The following is a 26382-nucleotide window of genomic DNA, read 5'->3' as shown; positions in this document are numbered from 1 at the left end:
TTTTTTTTCTGTTGAAATGCATTTCCAACTTTATAATGTCTATTAGTGGCAAAACAGAATTCATTTCCAGTAACCAGCCTTATATCAAACCACAGAATTTTTAGAGCTGAAGGAAATACAGTACACCAGAATGCTTTCTGCATGTACTAAGCCCCCTATCTCAGAAGGAAGACATTCTACCATGAGTGGTTGCTTGCACAAGTTAGAAATAAAATTAGAATCATCCTGCAACAAACATCACGCCTCCACAAAACTGGTTGGGACAGGAAAGAATCCAATTCCTTGGACTGTTCATCCTAATCTATGTAAGTTATGATCAAAGTGTTAACCCCTCCTCCAATAAAATAGGCTACTGCACATACTCAACATGATTCCTAAAATTTTCAAATTTAATTCAATAGCTCCTTATGAATTTTAAAATTAGTTCCCCATGCTCTATCATCATTCCTCCATTTATTATACAGATCTACGATAGTAAGTAATAACATCTCCCATTCATATACTACTTGGCAGCTTGTGGAGCACTTGAACATATGTTATCTCGTTTGGTTTTTACAATTCTGTGCCGTGGCTGCTATGGTTAGCTTCATTTCACGGATGGGAGATGCAGCTTCAGAGGGGTTAAGTGACATGCCTACGGTCACTGGCTACAGCTGGAAATCAAACTCAGTTCTAGCTACCTGGTTCACAGGTGTTCATTCTGGAGCCACAAACTAACCAGCGTAGGAAAAACTAGGGGGTGGGAGATTTATCACCGTTTGGTTCTTTGCCAACCTAGGCAACAGTCAGCTAGTGAACAGTGAACTCACAGAAACAAAAGACTCAGCCTTCTAGAAATCACCAAAGGAGTTTGCAGCTTTTGCCATCCCTCTGAGGGACCTCATAAAAGCTTTAAATAACCAAATTAATTATACATTCATGTACAGATTCACTGATTCATCAAGAATTTACTGAGCTCTGACCAGGTGTCAGGCTCTCCAGCAGATGCCGAAATGGGACACGAATTCTGCTCTTGGGAAGCTTGCCTTCCTGACACACATCAAAGCAAGAGATTGCAGTGTGGCCAGGGCACGCGGACGCCACGGAGGGAGGGGTGAATTTGCTGGGGGTGGGCGGGCTGGAGTCAACTGCTCAGCCCTGAAGGACGACACACAGAAGTGGGTGGCGGGCAGTGCAACCAGAGAGGCCAACATGAGGGAAGGCACAGGGCATGGAAATGCATGTTTAAGAGCTGGGTAGAAAGTGTTCTAGCTTCATTCTTCTCATTCTTCTATGACTGGAGAATTTGCTTTGTCACTCGTAAGATGCATAAACAATAAAAACACTCCGGGCCAGATTAGATTTTTTTTTTTAACATTTTTATTGGAGTATAATTGCCTTACAATGGTGTGTTAGTTTCTGCTGTATAACAAAGTGATCAGCTATATGCATACATATATCCCCATATCTCCTCCCTCTTGCATCTCCCTCTCACCCTCCCTAACCCACCCCTCTAGGTGGTCACAAAGCACCAAGCTGATCTCCCTGTGCTATGTGGCTGCTTCCCACTAGCTATCTATTTTACATTTGGTAGTGTATATACGTCCATGCCACTCTCTCACTTCGTCCCAGCTTACCCTTCCCACTCCCCGTGTCCTCAAGTCCATCCTCTACGTCTGCGTCTTTATTCCTGTCCTGCCCCTAGGTTCTTCAAAACCCTTTTTTTAGATTCCATATATATATGTGTTAGCATACGGTATTTGTTTTTTTCTTTCTGACTTACTTCACTCTGTATGACAGACTCTAGGTCCATCCACCTCACTACAAATAACTCAATTTCATTTCTTTTTATGGCTGAGTAATATTCCATTGTATATATGTGCCACACCTTCTTTATCCATTCATCAGATTAGATGTTTTCCCCGACAATTAATACTGTTATGTTGTTTATTATTGTGACTTAAACCTCATGCAAAACTAAATACATATTTGATATACTTTGAGATTCGTTAGAGGACGTGTATATAACTTTGGGAGAAGAAATGTAATTTTTATCTATTTATACCTAGATAATACTTTGAGATGTTTATTTTTCTTCCTTCCCTCTGATTTAAGCAGATGCCATTTTAAAAAATTATCTCAGGGTAGGTATGTAACAGGGCAGAAAGCAGAGGTAGACTGTATCTTTTTAGCTCTTGTATTTGAAACCAGGGATTGGCAAATATTTTCTGTAAAGAGTCAAATAGTAAATATTTTAGGCTTTGTGGGCTATATGATCTATGTTGCAACTACCCAATTCTGCCCTTGGAGTGCAAAAGGAGTCACAGATAATACATAGATAAATGAATGGGGCTGTGTTCCAATAAAACTTTATTTATGGACACTGAAATTTGAATTTCATATAATTTTCATGTGTCACATGATGTTCTTCGTTTGACTTTTTTCAACCATTAAAAATGTAAAAACCATTCTTAGCTTGTGAGCCATACAAAAACAGTTGGTATAATTTGCCAATCCCTGTTTTAAACGCTTAATGCCATTAGGAGAATTTAAGAGTTTTGTGGAGCAAGTAAGGAAATTTACCAACATAGTCTAATTACTTAGAAAAACTTGGAAGAGAATGAGGCTTCCCTTCTTGAGGCCACCTGCACCCTGGTGAGATGGGAGAGAGATCTGTGGGTCCCAAAGTGTTTTGCCATCCTCCTAACCCCCCAAAATCGAATTTTGTTGCCCAAATTCCAAATTAATGAGATTTCATTTGAAAATATGAATTTTGGTCTTCTCTAGAAAACAAGCCTGCATTTTCACATGGCAACAGCTAAGTAGAGACTGCCTTCCTAGTTGGGGCATGACTTCCTGTTCACCTCAGACCCTCCTGGCCTGTGTCCCACCCCCATCCAGTACCTGTGAGCATTTGGTCTAAACTCCACTGTGCAGAGAATGATCTCCACTGAAACTAGTCTTTTGGCTCTAGGGAAGCTATGTGGTGAACAGGAATAAAAATATGTGCATCTGAGTTAGAGACACCTAGGCTGAAATCTCAGCTTTGTTCACTGTTAGAAGAGTGACCTGGGGCAAATTGCTTACCCCAGTCTCAGAATGAGAACCATAATACATAACCTGAAATGGTGGTTGTAATGATATATCAGAGAGTGTATTGAAAGCAGCTAGCACATTCTAATCAGTCAATAAAAAATGAATCACTAGGATGGAGAAGTTCTTTGATGTGTATCTTAATTTTAGACACCGTCTTCATTGTTGCCTTTTGTGGAAGGGCCTAAAGGATCAGTTTACAATCTATCTCATTTTATATTAGATAAAGAAATTAAGGCCCAGAGAGAGATGACTGCCCAAAGCCACTCATCAGTGATGGAACCAGGAAGAGGATATGGAAGTTTTAGTTCTTGACCTCAGGAAATTCCTCTGTACCCCATGACAGAACTAAACGTTCTGAATTCTTTTTATAAAAGCCTTTCATTTCAGAGTCTAGAGATCTTCTAACGGAAGGAACATTGACTCAAGTCTTCTGGCTAATCTGACTACACTTTTAAATTATATCTTCCAAATATAGTGAAATGACGACAGTTATTAGTTGTTGAAGTGTTATTAGTTGTTGAAGTGTTATTAGTTGTTGAAGTTAGCTGAAATACTCCTGTTCCAAGCTCACAGACACCCTCGTGTGGTCACTAGAAATAACAATTCCAGCCAAAGGATCAAGAAAAATCTGGAGCTATTTAAAGTTAATGATGAAGTATGGCAGGATTGGTAGATAAGTGTTAAATAACATAATAATAAAAAGTCATTATAATTATATTATTTTAGGCCCTGGCCAATGGCCTGGGGAAAAGTTATCTATCTCAGACCAAATCTTTAAGGAGACAGAGATTATAATGGATGATTACTTAGGGCTTGATCACAATATGATTCTGTTATAATGAAGAAAAATATTCAACATATGTGGTGGCTATATTGTCTCAGATCTTTGTAGATTTTCCTCCCCTATCAGTGATTCTGAATGACAGAGCATTCTGGGACTCTGAGTGCAATTGCTACGTGTAGGGCAACGGTCCCCAACCTTTTTGGCACCGGGGACTGGTTTTGGGGAAGACAATTTTTCCACGGGGGTGGGGGGATGGTCCAGGTGGTAATGCGAGCGATGGGGAGCAATGGGGAGTGGTGGGGAGTGATGGGGAGCAATGGGGAGCAGTGGGCAGTGGTGGGGAGCGGTGGGGAGTGATGCGGAGCGATGGGGAGCGATGGGGAGCAGTGGGGAGCGGCAGAGGAAGCTTCGCTCACTAACCCGCCGGTGACGTCCTGCTGTGTGGCCCGGTTCCTAACAGGCCGTGGACCGATACCTGTCCATGGCCCGGGGTTGGAGACCCCTGGCATAGGGGATTGCTATGTGTAAGGTAGTTAAACCTGAGGGCTCTGCTGAAATACCTTCTGTCAAATGTTAATTACAACTCAATGGGTGGGAGCAGACGCATGAGGGTGTATTGGAGAGAAGCTGATGAGCTGCAAATGTTCTGGGTGCTCTCAACATCCACTCAAGACGGTAGGTTCATTGGTCAGTTGGTTAAACAGAAGTAGGTTAGAATGCTTCTTTTGTATTAACAGGTTGACCTAAATGAACAGGCAGCGCCCCCCAAAACTGCTCAAAGAAACAGTATTTGTCCCAGTACAGAAAATCAGTGACAAAGGCAATTGGATTTACTTTTTGTGTCACAAAATAAGGATGCACTCAAAACAATGATTGAGGCATATCAAAAGGACAAGGGAACTGGCTTGAAGGGGTTCCCAATGGATAAGTCTAGAACAATTTGAGCGTTAAAATAAATAAGAATGGCAATAGACTATAAGCTATTAAGTAAGACAGAAATCCACGAAGCCATACTAATAAAAAACAAACGAACAAAGGGAGAAGGGAGAGCACTTCCTTAGCTCAGAATGCCAGCAATAAATGCAGAAGGAATGACAGAATCAGACGAAATCACCACTTGGCAACCATAGTAATAATTGATTCGAGCAAGAATCACCAATGGATGATAAAGTTAATGGATGAAAGTTTGATGAGAAATAAAATATTTGCCTAGTCTTGAAATGTTTGCTCATGAGACACATGCATTAATTATAAAGGGGAAAAACAGTAACTTCACAGTGGAGAAATACAGCGGAGATAATACCTTGACCAAATGTTTAAAGTTAACATCACCAGTAATGGGACAAATCGACATCCTGTGTGTCACCTAATAGGACACATTGAGAAAAACACAGCATCATTTTTGGGATATTCCAACCAAAGATGCATAAACTGAAGCAGATAAGCCCAAACCCAGGGATGTTCTACAAAATAACTGGCCTATACGTTTCAAAAATGTCAAGGTCATGAAAGTCAAAGAAAGATGAGGACCTGTTTTGGACTGAAAGATAACAGAGATGTGTTAACTGAATTGTAACACATGGTCTGGATTGTTTCCTTTTGCTACAAAGGATGTTATTGGGACATTTGGAATTTGTATAAGTTTTATTTTATTTTTGGTCTGTATTCATGAAGAACACTACTTTGTTATTTTCTGTTCTTGTAGTGCCTTTGTCAGATTTTGGAAACTAGCTTATTCTGACCTCAATAAAGCAAATTAGGAGGCATTTTCCCTTCCTTCATCTTCTAAAAGAGCTTTTTTTTTTAAACATCTTTATTTGAAATTTGTATACGTTTTAGACATTAATGTAGTATCAGCGTTAACTTCCTGATTTTAAGGTCTGTATTGTGGTTACATAGGAGAGTGCTTTTGTTTTAAGGAAATACTCATCGAAGTGTTTGGAGGTAACAGGGAATCGTGTCTACAACTTACTTTAAAGTGGTTCATGGAAAAAAATGTAGAGAGAGAAAGGTAAAATAAGCAAACAGTTTTAAAAGATGTAATTAGATTTGGTGAAGAAAAACAAAAGGGTAAATTATTTGTCTATACCTGAGAAGAGAAATTTTAAATAGAGCCTGGATTTAAGGCTCTGAGGGGGAGTGCTTTTTCTTTCTGTTGTTTTTATTATCAGCTGCCTTTGGTGAACCTATGCTCCTGTCAAACTCACCAAAGATTAGAAGATAGAGTGAAAAACCCAGAGGTGGTTTTATTTATAATTAATGTAATATATAACATATTCATATAATATATAAATAGTAAATATAAAATAAAATAATATAAAAATAGAAATAAGTAAATATAAATATATGTCTGTCTATAAATCTATCTAAATATTTCTCAACCTGAGTTTCGGTGAGAGGAAGAGTTATATTCAGAATCATCAGGTCTGTTGCTATTTACTCCTGAGAGCAGTCAGAAGCTTATCCTTACCAGAGAGACATGCAGCCTATTTTTACACTTCTAAGGAATTATGGACTACAGGATAGGAAAAAAATCATATTTTAGTATTAAGAGAGCCAGAGTAACAAAAATAGCTATTATTTATTGCTGTGAAATAGCCTTATGTATTTGTTGGGGGTTCTATGGGTTAACTCAAATCAGACTCAGAACACATGAATTTGTTTCTGACATTATGTCAGGGTTTTCTCCTTCTGGGCAATGACTCTTATGTAAATATGATGGCAGAGTGGTTGAGGTCATGATGACTCCCAATCAAATGCAGCATTTTCCCCTTCAGCTAGCACAAAACATATTTAAGTTTTAGATTTCCCTACTAGAGCTCTATAGATGTCGTTGTTCTTTACGGAAAGGATTATTCAACCCATACCAGCAATGTGAAATATAGGGCTTTAATAGCATTTACAACAGATGTATATAAAAGGAAAAAATAATGAAAATTATTCAATATTAGTGAATTCTTTTCATGGGGGGCGGGGGAACCCACTGGAATATCATCAGAGCACTGTCAAGAAAGACTTGACAATTTCATTCATAACCCTGGCAACTGGAAAATCTCATAAGAAAACTGTAACTAGAATATTTATTTCTGCCCTACATGTACTTAGAAAACCAAGCACATATTTTTGAGGTATTCAGTCTAGGAATTAAACAGAAGATAAATTTAATGGATGCTATATAATCATCACTGGCCTAATTATCATCATTTTGCATTTGATAAGGGTCATGTTTCATGAATGTCATCCCGAGTGCAAAACAAAATAAACCTGACAATAGTCTTGGCCTCCAGGAAACACTAAACTGGAAGGTCATCAGCTGTCACTTGGAAGGTAGCCGTCAAAATTACAAAAAAAAAAAAAAAAAATCACACGGTCATGTTTTTTGCTTAGTCAGTATTTCTCCTGGGGTATTTCCTTTATTCCTAACACGTGGTTCAGATGGGACTGATACAGTTCTCTCTCATCCCAAACTCTAGAAGTGGAGACACGACCTAGGTCTGACCACTTAAGAGTATCTCATCATTTTGGTCACAGTGATCGGTTCAGAGATGGGCATGAGATCTCAAAGACCAGCTGGAGCACTTCTGAGGACTTCTGATGAAATTACTGGCAAAGACACTCCCTTTTGGTTGGGATTACCAGCTATGAAAACCATGCAGAACCTAATGCTACCAGGGCCATCTTTGCCACCAGATGGAGAAAGACTGTAAGAATAAAGCCACCTCAGAAAAAGCATAAAGAAGAGGACAGAGTCTGTGTCCCGTGACACATGTTGAGCCTTTGGTTTGAGCTGTGCCTAAAGCCTGGGGACTTCCTGGTTATATAAGCCAATAAACCCCCTTTTGTAGTTTAAGTTAGTGTGAGCTGAATTTTTGTCACTTTCCGTACCTTTTCTTTTTCCATAATGAATATGGAATCACATGAAATAATAGGTCCTCTCTTCAAAGGTATGGAGGGAAACTATTCTTTTAACTGTCAACTTAACCCTATCCTTCCAAATATATTCTCTTTAGTCATAAATGCCATGCAACAAGGCTGTATCATGAGTCAGGATTAGAATTAGCATAAGGCTCTTGTCCTAAGAGACCTACTATAGAGGGTCCATGGTGAACTGGAGCAAAGAAAACCAGGAATATAGAGACCCGCAACTTGCTAAAGTATTAAAAAGATTTTGAACACATTTAGGGACTATTGGGTTAAACAAATTAAAGAGGTTTCTTTACTGGGACTTCTCAAAGCCAGATATTTACTAATTGTAACTTCACCTCTAAGCGTCTTCTAGGTTATACAGTATTTTCCAACAGTGTGGACACGGATTCCTGACTAAAAAGGGTTCTGAGAATATGCTTTCAGGAACATCTGACTCTACATATTTCTAAATAGCTTATTTGTCCTGATCATTTTGCTTGATCTCTCTACTCTCCTTAGCAGCTAACCATTTTCATGGTTTCAGTGAAAACGTCCATGCTAAGGATCACTGGAACTCTTGCTAGCTTGAAGTTCGAGTCCAATTGTTATTTTCCAATTACTGACTGTGCAATGTCAATGGAATATCTCACCATTACTTCAAACTCAGCACACTTAAAATGCCCTAACCCTATCTCCTCTCTGCTCTCCTGACTCCTTCAATGGTCTGCCAGACACCCACACTAGAGACATGCAGAACGCCTACATCCAGGTCCCTATTTGGCCTTTCGCCATCGGCTCACATCTGGCCATACCTCAGCCTCCCGGTTGGCTGCTCCACTCAGGGCTCTTTTCCAGACCTCACATCACTACCAAGTCCATCCTCCTAATACATCCTTCACTACTCCATACACTTTCCTTATTCAATGACCTTCAGCAGCTCCTGGGCACAGGGAACCTAAAAAATCTCACTGGGCCTTCACACGGCCTGCTTCCCCCTATTCAGGTGACTCCTTATTGCATTACTCCCCCCCAAACACCATTTGCTTCCCTTAAGCTTGTCTTACAATATGCTACAGATACGCTTAAGACAGACCAAGGGTTGCCAAGAAGGTGAGCTTTCTTTCAACTGCTTTTAAAAAGTCCCACGCCAGCAAGGCTGTGCTGAAAGTAAATCGCACGCTGCCTTCTGAAAATCTCCCAGCCTGTACGTTTCTGGTGGTCCCAGACCCAGCTCGGACTCCTGCCTCCGGTCTGGTGTACACTCCCCTGTTTTCTTGGGATAGTTGTTGTTGAACCTGGATTTGCCCTCTGGGCTTCGTGCTTGCATCAAATCGGCCGTGATGTCTGCTCACTGTTCCTCTGGTATCTGCGTCCACGTCACTCAGGGATTTGCGGTGATCCGAGCCTACGGCACAATTCTTCCTCTTATTAAGGAAATACACAGGGCTCATTCGTATCTGTGCCTGTGGTCATTTTGTTTTTTTGGATTGTCTGGAACGCCCTTTCCTCTCCTTTTCAACTATCCAAATACATAAATAGAAAAAAAGTTCAACCAAAGCCCCATTTCCTCTGCTTATGAATTTCATCTGCATTGGTGCCTCTCCTCTGAACTACTACAGCACAGGGCTCAAACTCCACAAGTTAACATTCAACTACACATTCTTTTGTACCACTGGCTGCTGTTTCATGACTATCAGTCTCACCTCCCCAGTTATATAATATAAACTTCCTGAAGGTAAAAACCATGCTTCATACTTCAGTATTCTCTGACCCTCCACAGGGCCTATGCTGGTGCTACAGAGTAATGCTCCATGGGAACACTTGGCTGGCTGATTGTCAAGTGACTCAAATATCTATTGCTGGTCCGTAACTTCCTTACTTCAATAGATAACAACTTGCCAATGCCACAAAGAAACTCTCCAGCTTGGATCACCATCATCTCTCTAGGAAATTAGGGTTTGTTGACTTTCCTAAAGCCAGGTCTAGAGTATAAACACTGTTGTTATGTGAGAATCAACTAGAAATACGGGAGCAGGAAGACAGAGTTCTTAAGGAACTGAGATTCAACTAATAGAGCCATTAGACTGTAGACATAATGACATGACAGGAAAACTTCCCCAACGAAAAAGGTATTTATGATGACAAATATGTAATTATATTTGGATCTATAGGTATCAACTGCTGCTTGAAATTTGGGAACGCTGGAAGGCTCTTCATTAGTACAGATTGAGATTATACTTAAAAGTTTTCACTTTATTCACATGCAGACAATTACTGGTAAATCAATTCACTAAAAAAGGCAGTGACAGTTATTTTGTGGGTATAGAAACATGGCTGAAATAGGATCGATACTCGACAGGTTAAATAAAATCATGCAAACACAGCGGTTTGTAAAAAAAAAAGCAACTTCTAAGTGAATAAAATGCCAGCCTTGTCTGCGACAGACCAGCTGGTCCATTTCCTCTAGCTTTTGTGTCCCAGCCAGGCTTCTGCTCTGCCCTGCAGCTTGTGGGCTTCGCACTCCCACCCTAGCAATAGTACACTCTTCTCTCTGGGATCCAGTGCTTTCAGTGTTTTTTTTTTAATGGAAGCAGAGAACATTGATGGTTTAGTTATGAGGCAATCATGGAGGAAATATAAGGGCTGTGCTCTGCCTGGAAAGTGAGCAGTAATTTTTTTTTTTTTTTTTGCGGTACGCGGGCCTCTCACTGTTGTGGCCTCTCCCGTTGCGGAGCACAGGCTCCGCATGCGCAGGCTCAGCGGCCATGGCTCACGGGCCCAGACGCTCCGCGGTATGTGGGATCTTCCCGGACCGGGGCACGACCCCGTGTCCCCTGCATCGGCAGGTGGACTCTCAACCACTGCGCCACCAGGGAAGCCCGTGAGCAGTAATTATATAGAAGACCTATTCTCACATCTCTATCTTCCCACAGCATATCCTAAGAGGTTCAAGTGAAACCAGTTCTAGAAAATCATTTTAACCCCTGTCAGGCCTTGTGCTTTTCAATGTGCTTAAACTTTTAGATGAGATAGCACACTGAACCAATGCTGTTCTAAAAGCTGACGTGGTTAAGCAAAGTACTAGCAAGTGAAATGATCACAGATTTAACATAACCTATCTGTCACAAAAGGAATGATGGGGCTTCCCTGGTGGCGCAGTGGTTGAGAGTCCGCCTGCCAATGCAGGGGACGTGGGTTCGTGCCCCGGTCCGGGAAGACCCCACATGCCGCGGAGCGGCTGGTCCCGTGAGCCATGGCCGCTGAGCCTGCGTGTCCGGATCCTGTGCTCCGCAACGGGAGAGGCCACAGCAGTGCGAGGCCTGCGTACCGCAAAAAAAAAAAAAGGAATGATGGAGTTTCTTTATTTTTCTCTGTGCCACCTGACCTCTGCTTTCTTTGATATTCTTTTGCTTTATCACAAACACTTTAAAATTTTATTAACTTTTAATTTTATATAATTTTTAAAGATTACTTTCCATTTACAGTTATTACAAAACATTGGCTATGTTCCTGTGTTGTACAATACATCCTTGAGCCTATCTTAAACCCCATAGTTTGTACCTCTCACGCCTCCAGCCCTCTCTTGCCCCTCCTCACCACTGGTAACCACTAGTTTGTTCTCTATATCTTATCACAAACACTTTTTAAAAATGATATTGACATAGGTAAACACTTGGGAATTGTGCCTTCTCACAATCACAGCATTACTGTTTTCACTGGTGACTGGAACTGATGAGCACCCTTCTTAAATTTGAGAGACATCAGTTTTCCTCTAAACATTCCACAGTGATTCACCTACATCCTTGAGGATAAGCTGTATTTATGTGTCGGTCCTGTCTTTCGACGTCCCATTTTTCAATATATATGTATATATATATATATATATATATTTTTTTTTTTTTTTTGTGGTACGCGGGCCTCTCACTGTTATGGCCTCTCCCGTTGTGGAGCACGGGCTCCAGACGCGCAGGCTCAGCGGCCATGGCTCACGGGCCCAGCCGCTCCGCGGCATGTGGGATCTTCCCGGACCGGGGCACGAACCCGTGTCCCCTGCATCGGCAGGCGGACTCTCAACCACTGCGCCATCAGGGAAGCCCGACGTCCCATTATTAAAACAGAGATGAAAGATTCCCCGGAGTTAATCATTAGCGCTGGGGAAGGAAAGGTTGATGAGATCATTGCTACACAATGGTAAGGTTGTTTCGTGGTGATGATGGATACCCAGTCAATCCACTCTTCTCCTCATTGAATCATACCCTCCCATCCCACACCTGTGATTGTCATTACCCCTCTCCAGGCTTGCTCTTCTAGAAACCAAGTTCAGATCCTGCTGCCTTGTTCACTTGAACAACATGGAAATTTTGCAACATTTTAACCTATTTTATTTATTTATCAAAAGAAAGAGTGTCAGGGATTTGAGAAATGGTGTAAGAATCACTCAGAATTCTGTCTTCTATCATTAACATTAAAAAGCACCCAAGAAGGACTCTTATTACTGTTTGCCACAGAGCTGTATAATATTCCTTGACTCCTGACTTCCATGGGAACCAACATGATCTGATGGGATTATACAGAGCCAAATGCCTAGTTTTAATGTCACTGGCATTTTCAGGTTTTGGCAGGGGGAGGGCACCCTGGATACCTGACTAAAGGGTGGAAGTTGATAAAGCTGCCAGGGCCGGAGTGCATGGTGGTTAAAGAGCACACATTACAGAACCACTGACTCTGCCACTTACCCCTGTGACCTTGGTCAACTTGCTTAATGTCTTTGAGCTTGAGTTTCTCCATCTGTGAATTACATCCCTGGAGCATTCTCTTACCCCCCAAATATACCAAAGGTTAAGACTTTTTTTTAAAACTCTCTAAACAAATCAGCTTTCTTTACCTTCGGAGTTTTTGAGATTTGGAATTAGCTTTACATTCTCCACTTAATGCAACAATGAAAGATGACATGGCAGGTGCCATTTACCGTAGTCAACTACTATTATTCCTGGTTTGGCAGCCACTGAGTCATTTTATTTATTTTTATTTTTAAAATTAACAGTTTTGGCCTCCCTGGTGGCGCAGTGGTTGAGAGTCCGCCTGCCGATGCAGGGGACACGGGTTCGTGCCGCGGTCCGGGAAGATCCCACATGCCGCGGAGTGGCTGCGCCCGTGAGCCATGGCCGCTGAGCCTGCGCTCCGCAACGGGAGGGGCCACAACAGTGAGAGGCCCGCGTACCGAAAAAAAAAAATAAAATAAAATAAAATAAAATGAACAGTTTTTTTTCATGTTGCCAATGGATGTCCAATTGTTCCAGCACCATTTGTTGAAAAGGTTATCCTTTCATTAAACTGCTTCGGCACCTTTGTTGAAAATCAACCGGCCATATGTCTCTGGGTCACTTTCTGAATACTCTAGTCCATTCCATTGATTTATGTGTTTGTCCTTTTGCTAACATCATACCATCCTGATTATTGTAGTTTTATGGTAAATCTTAAAATTGTGTAGTATGATTCCTCTAACTTTATTCTTTTAAAAAATTGTTTTGAGTATTTTTGTTCCATATACATTTTAGAGTCAGCTTGTTATCACTATAAGAAAAATCCTACTGGGATTCTGGTTGGAACTCTCCAAATCAATTTGGAGAGAATCGACATCTTTATTATGTTGAGAATTCTAATCTGTGAACTCTCCTTTTACTTAAATCTTTGGTTTCTTTCACTAGTGTTTTGTAGTATTCAGCATACATATCCTATACATGCCGTGTTAAATTTATACCTAAGTATTTCATTTTTAGGTGGAACTGTTTGTAAATGGTATAAATATTTTAAAATTTTGGTTTTTAATTATTAATTGCTAGGATATAGAAATATGATTAATTTTGGACCTTGTTAAACTCACTTATTAGTTGAAAGACTTGGTTTATTTTGGGCGTCATTTGCTTTTTTTTGGTACATTCTGTGGGATATTCTAGGTAGGCAATTATGTTGTCTACAAATAGTGACAGTTTTATTTCTTCCTTTCCAATCTGTATACTTTTACTTATTTTTCTTGTTGTTGCACTGGCTAGGACTTTCAGTCTGACGTTGAAAAGGAGTGATGGGTGTATGGGTGTGGTTGTTCCTGCCTTATTCCCAATCTTAGGGGGTAAGCACTGTCTTTCACCATTAAATATATTGCTAGCTATAGGGCTTTTGCAGATGCCTTTTGTTAGGCTGAAGAAGTTCTCTTCTATTTCTAGTTTGCTGAGAGTACCCACTTCCTTTTCAGATGGCCTTGAGTCAAGACCAGGAGACTCTGGAGGAAAAAGAGAAACACATCCAGTTCAATGGTAGTTCAAATTCTGGTCTTCCTCAATCCATGTGCTATCACTTCTTTTTCAGAGACCTCAAATAGTTGCTCAATGTATCCTGTCCGGATTTTATTGCTGAATTCAGTGGAAAAGACAGGGTAAGTGTGTGTTTACTCCATCTTATTCATAACTAGTACTCTTGAGTCATTTCAAAGTGAAATAAGGAAAATTAACCAGTTTCTTCAGTTCTATTAAAAAATATGTATTTTTTAAAGTGTCTAGGATCCAAAGATGAGTTAAATGATATCTTTGTTTCATAGCTACTCTTATTCCTCTTATTTACCTGGTGAATTCCCACTTGTTATTATTCTAAACCAATTTTTAATTTTTATCAAAGTAATAAATGTAAATAGTTTAATAAGCCAAAGAGTACTACAAGATGTATAACAAAAACAGCAACCTTGAGCTCCACCATCTTCACCCCCCAATTCCCACTCCCCAAAGGTAGCCAGCCACTTCAACTCTGCTTACTATGTCTCCTGCTACTTACCTTCATATTTCTAAATAATATTCTTACATTCTCTTTATATTTAAGTTTCAGACATTATCTATTGACTTCCTACTATGAAGGGTAAGGATTATTTCACCCATCTTACCTAGAACATACATGACTCATGTTCCCTCCCCTTATCATCCTAATAGAGTGCCATCATAAACTTGAGTTAGATCAATATTAATTGTTTACTTTATCATTACTATTATATGGTACTATATTACTATATGCAATAATATATGTTACTATATATTACTATATATTTCTAATTATAATAATACATATTACTATACGTATTACTATATAGTTATATATACTATCACATACTATTATTGTATATAATTTTTCATTTTTCCCACTAATATGTACTCTTTACTAATTCTTAGCTTTACTTTATTTATCTCTCACTAATTGTTCCCCAAATTCTCCAGCAGAGCTGTAAAATTCTCTCAATATAGTTATTCTATCACATTACCAGCTCCTTTTTTTCCCCTGAAGACATCTATTCTTTCTGGAACCCTGTTTTCCCACTTCGCTTTGGAGTAGTTGTTTTCAGGCACAGCTGTTATTCTAGAACATCCTTTAATGATCATGCTGGGAATTACCTCTGCCTCTTCCCTGGCTAAGACCACTCTTTCCACCCTTTCTTCTTCTTTCTTGATTTATTCCCTCCTTTTGTATAAAGAATGAAAGTTTTTTGAGATTTGCATGTTTAATAATGTTTTTAGTCTACCGTCACATTTGATTAATAGCTTGGCTGGGTATAAAATTCTCGGTTGGAAATAATTTTCCCTTTAGCTTCCAATGCTGCTGTGGAGAAGCCTAATGCTATTAAGATTTATAGTACATTTTATATAACCTGTTTCCCATTTCCCTCAACTTAGAAGTTTTCAGCTTTGTCTCTTTACCCACAGGGTTCTAAAATTTCAAGTGAATATACTTTGGGGTGTATGTGTGAGGGTGTGTGTTTTCCAGTTATTAAATAGAACATCTGTCCTGTAGTTTAGTGAAATTTTCTTAAATTACTTTTTGGGTCATTTCCTGCCCTTTCATCTTCTCTTTCTGGAATTCTTATTAGTCAGATAAGACTTATCTTCTCTCTTCTATTTTCAATTTCTTTGTCTTTTGGGAGAGTTCCCTAATGTCCAATCCCTTTTATTAATTTATTTCTGCTACTACTTTTTAATTTCCAAGAGATCTTTCTTAATCTTTGAAGGTTACTATGTTAAAATAGCACTATGTTTCTGTTTTATAATATTTTCTCTTACCTCTCTGAGAATATCAATTACCACTTTGTGAAATGCTTTTCTGCTTTCTGTATCATCTCTATTTCTCTGTTCATTTGTTTTGATTTCCATCTTCTATATAAGAGGCTATCCATTAATATTTAAGAATAAGGCATTAAAAAGTAGATTGAAATTTTTGTTTTTTGTTTTTGCATAAAGTAGGGCTTGCCAACAAGTGGGTCTTCTTGTAAGACTAGTAGGGAGAAATTTCCAAATGTCAGCATCAGAAAGGCTTTTCTCTAGAGTCACAGATGTAGAAAACAAACTTATGGTTACTGGGGGTAGGGGGAGGTAGGAATAAATTGGGAGATTGGGATTGACATATACACACTACTATATAGATAACTAATAAGGACCTACTGTATAGCACAGGGAACTCTACTCAGTACTCTGTAATGGCTTATATGGGAAAAGAATCTAAAAAAGAGTGGATATATGTGTATTTATTTTGGTTTTTTTTGTTGTTGTTTTTGTTTTTTTGCGGTACATGGGCCTCTCACTGTTGTGGCCTCTCCCGTTGCGGAGCACAGGCTCTGGACATGCAGGCTCAGCGGCCATGGCTCACAGGCCCAGCCGCTCCGCGGCATGTGGGATCTTCCCGGACCGAGGCACGAACCCGTGTCCCCTGCATCGGCAGGCAGACTCTCAACCACTGCGCCAGCAGGGAAGCCTGATATATGTGTATTTATAAATGATTCACTTTGCTGTACACCTGAAACTAACACAACATTGTAAATCAACTATACTCAAATAAAAATTTTAAAAAAATCACTTGATAGGATACAAGCTTTCCTATGGATAAGCAATGTACTAATTTTAATGTAATTTTGTATGTTAGTACATTTTTACTTATCTCCTTATAAACTTAATGTATCTCAAAAATGATTGTTTCATCCTACAGACTGTATTATTTGTGTATATTGACTCAAAATGATAAGGAAACAAATAAAAAAATATTTTCCTTAAAAAAAAAAAGTGAAAAAAAGAAAGGCTTTTCTCTTGGGCATGTCAGTTTCCAGAAAGGATTTTTCCCAATCTCCTGCTTAAGGGATATAAATATGGATGCCAGCTTCATGCGATCTAAATAAGGAAAGGAGACTTTCACTTTATCTTCTTGTTGGCTATATGGTCTCACTCCTGTCTTAAACTGTGCAGATCTCCATTGTGGCTCCCGTCTCTTGCAAGGGCAGAGGAGAGCTGGCTGACCAGCTGCATAAGATGGAGGAGAAAATCTGTATTTCTAAATGGCCTCTATAGGGGCTTTCAACTAATCTGCCAATTTTCAGTGCTGCCCTGTACTCTAACCTTCTTTGGAACATGGTGTCTTCAAGTCCTGATGCTTTATGGGCTTCCACAGAGTAAAGCTTGCGTCTCCCCCCCGGAGGAATTTTAGGGTTTTAGTTCTCTCCAGTCACTAACTCGGTCATCACCTACACATGTATTTTTTAATCCTCCAAAGTGTTGTTGCATCTCTAATTCTCTTTGTCCTTGTGGTTTTGTACCTTTTTTGATCCTTTATTGTTTTCTTACTGGGATTTTGGTAAGAGGCAAAACTAAACCTGTATTCGATTTGTCAGGAGTCCCTTTCCCCTTCCGTAAAAACCAGATTCAGGTATTATTTTATCTTAAAACCACTTCCAAAGATAGAGTTAAGTATTCTCTGCTGTCCTCCGGTCCCTTAATCACGCTTCCATCACTTTCTTCACCACACTGCACCGTAGTTTATTTGGTTATAGTGCTCCTTGACTGTAAGTTCCCTGGGTCTGTATCTGTCTCTTATTTATTTCTTTATCCTAGTGAGTCTAGGTGATCAACGAATGTTAATTAAATAAATAAATGTAAGAATGGGTGGAACTATTAAAAGGGAGAGGTTAGAGATGGCACTTGTGGCCTGACCTTGTAAGGAAACAGAAAATAAAAAGAGAGACATTTGTAGAATGTTATAGAGACAAAAGAACACGGTATACAGAAAAACTAGGAAAGACAGCTCCAAGTTTGGCTCGCTCTTTACCGTTCTCAGGACTCAGGCTAGAGATGACGCATATTTCACTGTGTGTTTTTTGGTCCTGTTCTCATTTGTCTTTTGAATAAGGCTAAATACTATAATCCTCGGCTGACAATTGTCCTATCATTGAGTTCCTGCTTTTCTTCAAGCTGACAAGTTTAGGCCCAGACCATTTTTTCAATTCCTTTTTTGGGCCTGACAAAACTTTTCCTAAACAGGATTATAAGCAAAGCTCACTTTCAACACTAAGACAGATGATGAATTATGTAACTCACTGGGTCATGATGTAATATTAGGTGTTTGGGTAACACTGCTTCCTTTTAATTTGGTTTTGTTTCCATGTAAGTGTTAAAGAATTCTGTAGCCCAATATTACCTAACTTCTGAGTTTCTAATTTTTATTTGCTTACTAAATACTTCGTGCCAAGTATGAATGCATTTCATTCTTATGACAACTTGTAAAGTACAATGGCATTGTCTTTATATTACGACTGGAAAGTGAAAATTAGAAAGAATGAGTAATTTGCCGAAGATCACTTAAAAAGTGGTACGTGGATTTGAACCTAGGTTTGACCACTTAAAATTTCATGCTCTTAAACAATAGGCTATACCACTTATAAATAAAATTACAATTTTCTCTATAAATATAACAGCAAGGTTTTATTTCTATAGCCATTGTAATGTGTTGATTATACATAACTATATACATAATGAGCTTAGAACCACAAAAATTCTAGAGCCATTGACTGTCAACATATTCGTTGCATTTGATATCTCAATTTATAACTGATATATTACAGAATTAATTTGTTTTCCTTATACTTTAAATAAATATTACTAAGATTACTTCTTTACTTGCTGATTATATTGTCAAGCAGTATGCAATGAGGATATAGTATATAAAATAATGATCTTAAGGTCTGTCATGAGAGAAAAGAGTTGAAATATTTCTGCCGCTCATGATTTGAAAAGCAATTACCTAAGTTTAGGCCTTTTCTAAAATGTAAAAGCTAAATGATATTTCTATTTTTAATATTACTTTAAAACTCTAATACCCATGATTTTCATAATTTTTATAGTTATCTTTTTTGTTGGATATGCACAAAAGTTTAATGAAAACTCATGGCCTCTTTAAACTCATAAACTTGTTGATTTGCTTGTCTTGGGAAGGTGGTTGCTGATTTAATTTTAGTTACATTTAGCAATTACTGACAAATTTGTGATCCAATGGAAGCATTACTTCTGGAGGAATGTAAAAATCGACTGGCAATTTCCTTCTGAAAGAGTTTATAGGAAAGAAGGCCCTTATGCACGTACCCATGAGTGTTATCCCACTTGAGTATAGACTTCTCTCCAATTCTTTGCTCAAACTGAATTCTTTGTTCAAGAAGAGCATTGCTAATCTGTAACTGGGACAACCGTAGGCTTCCACATCTCCCAGAGATATCATGACACCATCTTATCTGTGTTCTCAGTACCTCTTTCCCTTTTCTTTTGCCTTTCTCTCTTCTTAACCACATTTCCATTGTCTTATTTCTGAAGGACCGTGCAGTCTGGTAACTGTCATAATTCTCCTTGGGGAGTTAGTTAAAGGCTTAATCAAGCCAGGGGCATGCTGGAAGCGGATTGTACTAGTTTGCGAGAGATGCTTGCTAAATATTCAGAGACTTTGTGAGTACATTGTTAACCTCTGGTAGCTTTAAATCAGCCATGGAGGGAGTATTTACATCTTGAAAACTGGCAAACATTGTAAACTGCCCCCCACCTGCCAGAGAGCTGGGCTGTCAGCACACTACTGGGTAGTACACTCTCCAGGGGATCTTGCATTTTCATTAGGTAAGCCTGAAAACCTTATTCAAAGTCTAGATTCACAATGAATTTCTATGGTTGGGATTTCTCTAACAGCAATAAACAAAGGAAAAAATCATTAGAGGCATTGCCCAAGTGTTACCACGTAGGCAAATAGCTAGACCATCTTGATGAAGACCACTTCTACCGATATATCACTAAGAGATATGGTGGGAAATTATAAACATAAATTTTAAGAAGTATTGCCTTTCTGGGCCAAGGAAGATTCCCAAAGATATATGTACATGCAAGAGTCCTATAAAATGTGTATCACTCTACAACAATGAGCCACTTAATCAGACTGTTAAGTGTTTTCAGAATTGCTGAGCAAAGCTAAGAGTGAAGTACAAGAGTGAACTGTGCTCCTTAAGAAGAACAAAGAATTGCAAACTTTCACAGAAGATCTGGAGATAATGTAGCTTGTGGAGTCAAAAACTGAATTTACTAATAGAGTACCAATTAAATAATCTTGTGGTTTCCAAAACTGGAAGCAGGCCTTAACATTCTTAAAAAATCGTAAGCGTTGGATGTGTAGTTAAAGAAGAGGCTAGGCCTAGTTACCAAAGTACAGCAAATGACATTTACTCATATTCCTAGAATATCGTCTTTGAAAGATTAGAGGTGCTTAGTATAAACTGGTTATCTTTTCTATGTATTTTTGTCTATGCCTCTCTCTATTTTCAATATTTACCGTATCTACTGTGTACCAGGCACTATCTTAATTATAAGGATCAATAAGTTCCAGTCCCACATTGTTTCAAAGATTCTGTCAAGTTTTAAAGTATATAGTTAAGGAAGTATTATTCAAAGGCCTCGAAGAGATTCTACGAGTAATATATGAAGGATTTAGTTTCTGATTAGTTTATTGTAATTAGACAATAACATTTGAAAACTGTAACCTTTTAGCCTTTTTGCTCCCACAAGAAGAGTCACCAGGAGCTTTTTAGAGAAGATGATTTGATTTCTGAGGAAAACTGTGGTGTAGCCTTCTTGGGAGGAATCCAAATGTAACTAAATAAAAATATGAAAACTATGCTTTATAGAGAACACTATAAAACCTAGTCAGAAAAATTTTGCCTATAATTAACCTGTGCTTCTGAAAATATCGAGTCTAAAAGTAGTAAATATGAATTCTTAATAATGGGTTCTTAGACTACAGTTACAGTGATACTTTGAGTTTGTTATTACAGTTGTTTACTATAAGAAAAACACATGTTCCTATCAAAGCATGTAAAATTAATGAACACATTTTATATGAAGCTCAAAAAATACTCTCTTGGGCTTCCCTGGTGGCGCAGTGGCTGAGAGTCCGCCTGCCGATGCAGGGGACTCGGGTTCGTGCCCAGGTCCGGGAGGATCCCACATGCCGCGGAGCAGCTGGGCCCGTAAGCCATGGCTGCTGGGCCTGCGCTCCGCAACGGGAGAGGCCGCAACAGTGAGAGGCCCGCGTACCAAAAAACAACAACAACATCAACAACAACAAAACTCTCTTGCAAGCTGTACTCATTAAAGAAAACTATCAATGAATACATTAAACAAAAACAAAAATTCAAAGCAACAATGGCTTCAAAGCTAATACCTGAAGAAGGCTGAAATGTAGCAAAGTCATAAAGGATAGGGATAAAACATGTAACTGACAGAGTTTATCTAAAGATAAAACAGTTCTTTTGACACCAGGCAAAGGGATCAGGGAAAGATGGGGGTCAGTAAGTGGTGAATGGCATGGCAGACTTTCTGCATGGCCTTCACTGTTGACCTAAAGGATCATCTCACAACCAATAGGAACCGCTGAAGAGGCTTGTATAAACCGCCCCTAACAGCAGGTCTGAGGCTGCCTCAAACTACTGGAGTGTAAACCAGGCCTTTTAATTTCTATGATGTAAAGTAAGTCCATTTGGCCACTAGATGGAGATCAGGTTACTCTGCCATTGACAGGGAAGCTGCTGGCAGTCAGCAAGTGATAAGTATGGTACTGAGAACCTATTCTCTTTTCTCAGTACTTCTGTGGAAGGTATTTTCCAAGAGCCCAGATCAGGAGCAAACCAATGTTGAATAAAGGGTCCATAAATGAGGAGTAGGTTGAGGGATTGATTAGGAAGGTAGCTGTAAAAGACACATTTTTGCTTGTTATTACCATTGCTCCTGGAATGACTCATATTTAGATTTGGTTGTACAAGCTACTTGTAAATAGTAACATAAGCTGGTCTAAATAAAAGCAATTAAGTATGCTGTCTCATTATTTACCAAGCAGTGAGAAGGAAGAGGAGAGATGTGACCAAAAATTACAACAACGGCAGATTATGTGGACAATGAATTCTGTCTGTTTAGACATAAAGATATATGCTCATAATTTGCTCCAAAGTTTGAGTATGTGTGTAAGTGTATATTTTCAATATCAACAAAATGGATCAAGAAACATCAGAGATGGAAGGAGAATGTTAGATAACATTCTAATGTTCTAATTTTACAAATGGAACTCTCATTCAATTCTGAATTATGTAACTTTATTACTGAATAAGTTATTTCTATTATAGCTGCACTTTGAACTGGAGACATAAAGTTACACATTTCCTAGAAAATGTTTGGTTTGTAGAAGGATCAGATACTGCCTTGTATAATATAGCAGAGTATTTTGATTATTTTTGAGATGTCAGATACTATATTTCTGTTCATTTCTAACTTAGAAACTATATATATTCATTCAATACTTATTCAGTTACAACTGATAAACTGAGACAGTTAAAAGAATCCATGTGTTGTCAAAAAGCTTCAATTTCGTATATATGAGTATAAACAAGCATATCTGTCTACTGTGTACCAGTCATCATGCTAAAAGCTGGAGATACAACGATGTACAACAGAGGCAGGAAAGTCACTGGGAAGAGGAGAGTTACATGGTTAAAACACAAATAGGGGTTAATTTCTGTACCAGTGAAGACCCGTTATCAAAATCATGAGTGACACTCCTTTTAAAAGTTCTGTTGTGAAAGATAAACTTAATTGTTATAACCTTGTTATAACACATGAGAAATTGAAATAAAATATAAGAAATTCAAACACAATAGTATTTACTATTAGGCATCAATTACTGTAATGAAAAGAGGAGCTTAATTCAAAGGGAGAAGAAACTAATCTTCAGAATAATGAAAGAAGCAGAACCACAGTTAATTAATTTTCTAATTACTGTCATGGATAGTGACCAACATTCAGTCTGTTACTATGATAGATCACTGCACTTAATGACATGTTTATTTTAGAGTAATACATTCGTTTTAGCTTAATTAAATTAATATACTCATACCCTTTCAAAAGGATTTGGGGCTGCTGGCCTATATTGGTTTGCGATTTTCAAGATGTTCCTATAATCTAGGAATATGTATTACTCATTTACAAATACACATACACACACACACACACACACACACACACACACACACACACACATATATTTCTCCTGTAAGGAATATCACAAAAATAACCACAGAAAATAGTAACTATTAATCAGATATCAATGGAGTAGTTTGTAGAAATTTCTTATCTTGTTAACTGGTTCTTTACAAGAGCAACACAGTTGGCAGGAACCTACCTTTCTTTTTGCTGGATAAAAATGAAATGTAAACAAAGAAGTTTTCCTCTGAAGGTTAAAATAAATAAATTACAAATAAAATAAATCCTTTTACAATTCGGTTTAGCATTTATGGGTACACAGCGTTCCTCACTGCTCACATTAGTCCCAGACAGCAACTAGATTAGCTGGTGACTGAGCCATTTCTGGAGCTGTGGAGCTTCCTCCCTCTGTGGTGACCTGTTCCCATATTTCTTGCTAGTGCAGGGTTGGGTCTACTTATTATGACTGCTAAACTTCCATTCTCTGGAAATAAGGAGGTTGGTAAAAACACATCTCTATTGGATGCATAATTCTTCTTATCTTCTCTAGTCTAAACGTTTTGGCCTTATACTAATGCGCTGCGTTTTAGATGCTCAGTATTTCTGTTTCCTTGGTAGCATGGGGCGATACTGACGACAATGGCAGAAGTGAGAACAGATGCAAAGGTGGTGCTGGAAACTGATTAATGCTTAAGGTTAAAAAATAAAAGTTGATAATTGTATTTGCATGTTGTGAGGTGAGGAACCTATATATTTAAGCACTGACAGACAAAAAAGGCACATTTTTACTTTTTAACTATCTAGAAGGATAGATCTGTCTTTTTCTGTTATGAGTCCCAAAATTATTTTAGCTATTTAAGTAAACTACATTTGAGTCACTGGGCCGGGAGTTTCCACGACTGTGGCATTTGCGACTAAATGAATGAATTTATAACTGAATGTGTACCCTTAAGAGGTAAGGTCAATTCAAATGGTACCTGCATAAGTCTGTCACCTTCTTGTCCAATCATGTTTCTCCATTCCATGAGTGACCGCTGCAGATGTTCCAGTCCAGTTTCCCAAAGCCGGATGCGACCTCCCATGTCAACAGTGACAACGCCACCTTTGCCCCACTCAGCCAGCAGTGCATCTGTGTCCGAGATAGTAGATAGCCACGTGGTATATGGTGAGAGAGAGTCTGATCTGCAAAAGAAATCAGTGTTCAACCAGTGAAGTCCAGGTAATGAAGTTAGTTTAACCTGATTTAGGTTCATTAAACTTCCTACAAAGAATTCTCATAGTTAAACAACACGGACCTACTGTACAGTACAGGGAACTATACTCAATATCTTGTAATAACCTATAATGGAAAAGAATCTGAAAAAGAATATATATATATGTATACGTGAATCACTTTGCTTACACTTGAAACTAACGCACATTGTAAATTAACTATACTTCAGTAAGAAAAGTAATGCTTTAAAAAAACATTCTAATAGTAAGCACAATTAAAAGATAAGATACCAACAGATCCACATGTAAGGAAAAAATACATAGTTATTTACTGGTTATTTACATATTCCTGTATTTGTAGATCCTGGATGACATTAGCATTCACTGTCAGGAAGAAAGAAACTCTACACCAACTGACACCTCACATACCCTCAGCGCTGGACACACTCCTTAGGGGTCTAAGGTCAGTGCTGAAACTAATGTCTTGTTTATGTGCTTTAATTGCATTTATATTTAATATTTTGCCTTTTCTAACTTAGAAAGTTATAAGGATTTATAATAAAGAATTTATATATTTCTTGTATTATATATTTCATACATATACCTATTTCTGATATTATATACAGAAATAGTCATTTCTAGGAATGCAACTTTCACCTATAAGAGTCAACTGCACACTTCCTTTACCTCAGTATAGCTTTCACTACACAAAAGAAACACAGATTATAAATTCTAATTACCAGTGTTGGCTCTCTAAATACATCTGATATTTTCTGTATGAAATAAATGGTCTAAAGGGATGATCTAACAGATAATAAAAACATAATACACTATCAATGTAGATTTGTTAAAACCACAAAACTACTACATAGTGGGTAAATTCTTATAATATACTAAAGAATAAATCAAGGCGACTTTAGCCTTTTTATCAGTCTGCCTTAGTAGATACTAAACACAGAGTGACAAAGCCAGCCGTTGTGGAACATGGAAGTCTTAGAAAATGTTTATATGAAGAGAACAAAAACAGTAGGATGGAAGAAGTGTTTCAGAACTACTAGAAGGACTCAACGAAGATAACATTTGATATAATACAGGATTCATCTCATGGTGCTCTCTCAAAAAATATTTGCCTTAGGAAAAGAATTAGTAGGTACAGATGGTGAAGTAAAAGGGTACTCAGAGTAATGAAATTTCTCCACCTACGATGTTTAAAACTCTGCCACAAGTGCTCAAGATGAATGATTCTATTGAGCACAGTACCTACTGGTTGCTTATTTAACTCTCCACCATGAAACTTTAAATTTACAGGGGCAATTTCTTCAGTATGTCAAAAATGTGCTTGAAGATATCACATATTTGCTACAACTTGCACGCCAGGTCTAGAATCTCTTCTTCACCTTTTTTTAAAAAATGCACATTCCCTTTATATATAATAACAAAGTCTTTAAGGAATACATAGAATTATAGTAGAGTGAAGCCCAGATTTATATACTCCTGTATATCAGAGCTAAGTAGTATCATTTTACAAATGCAAATAATACAAAAATTTGAGGAATAATACTCACATTTTACTGAGAGTGAAAGTGATGTATTCATTTTGGCCCTGCAGTCACATATAGTTTTACTGTGTTTTCTATTATTGGAAGTTAGCCATCAAATGGAAAATTCCTGCTATCTAGCAAAATACTAAATTTAAGCAACCAGCAACAAAACTGAAATCCAGATGGGTTGTTCCCTTGGATTACATATATGCCAAAAACGGCAATAGTTAATCTCAAGAGAAACTCAGGATATACTGATAATGAACAGACTCTAAACCACATGGCATTTGAAATATGGCAAGTCCAAATTGAGATGTTCTGTAAATGTAAAATACATACTGGGTTTCAAAGATGCAGAAGAAAAAAGGAATGTCAAGTATTATTAAAATGTTTATATTAAATACATTTCAAAACAGTAATACTTTAAATATAATGGGTTAAATAAAACACTATTAAAGGTAATTTCACCTGTTTCTTTTTTTACTTTTCTAATGTGACTACTAAGAACATA

The 26382-nt window shown here is 38.2% G+C and overlaps 1 protein-coding gene across 6 annotated transcripts in view; it reads right to left on the bottom strand.

The window, feature by feature from the left end:
• VWA8 (von Willebrand factor A domain containing 8) overlaps window positions 1-26382 on the bottom strand; it is a 364937-nt gene that overhangs the window by 74807 nt on the left and 263748 nt on the right. For 5 of the 6 annotated variants that reach the window (XR_012327693.1, XR_012327692.1, XM_073795252.1 and 2 more), the window contains exon 37: window positions 24096-24300. Coding sequence is in view for 4 of the 6 variants with exons in the window: in XM_073795252.1 (XP_073651353.1) it covers window positions 24096-24300 (205 nt within the window). In the remaining 2 variants the exon portion in view is untranslated. Of the gene's footprint in view, window positions 1-1473; window positions 9171-24095; window positions 24301-26382 lie in introns of those variants that run through there. The other variant, XM_033843448.2, reaches the window with a different exon arrangement.

Source organism: Tursiops truncatus, chromosome 18 (assembly GCF_011762595.2).
Source record: "Tursiops truncatus isolate mTurTru1 chromosome 18, mTurTru1.mat.Y, whole genome shotgun sequence".
NCBI classification, from domain to species: domain Eukaryota; kingdom Metazoa; phylum Chordata; class Mammalia; order Artiodactyla; family Delphinidae; genus Tursiops; species Tursiops truncatus.
The sequence above is the reverse complement of the archived record's forward strand: the minus strand, read 5'-3'. Positions and strand labels throughout refer to the sequence as shown.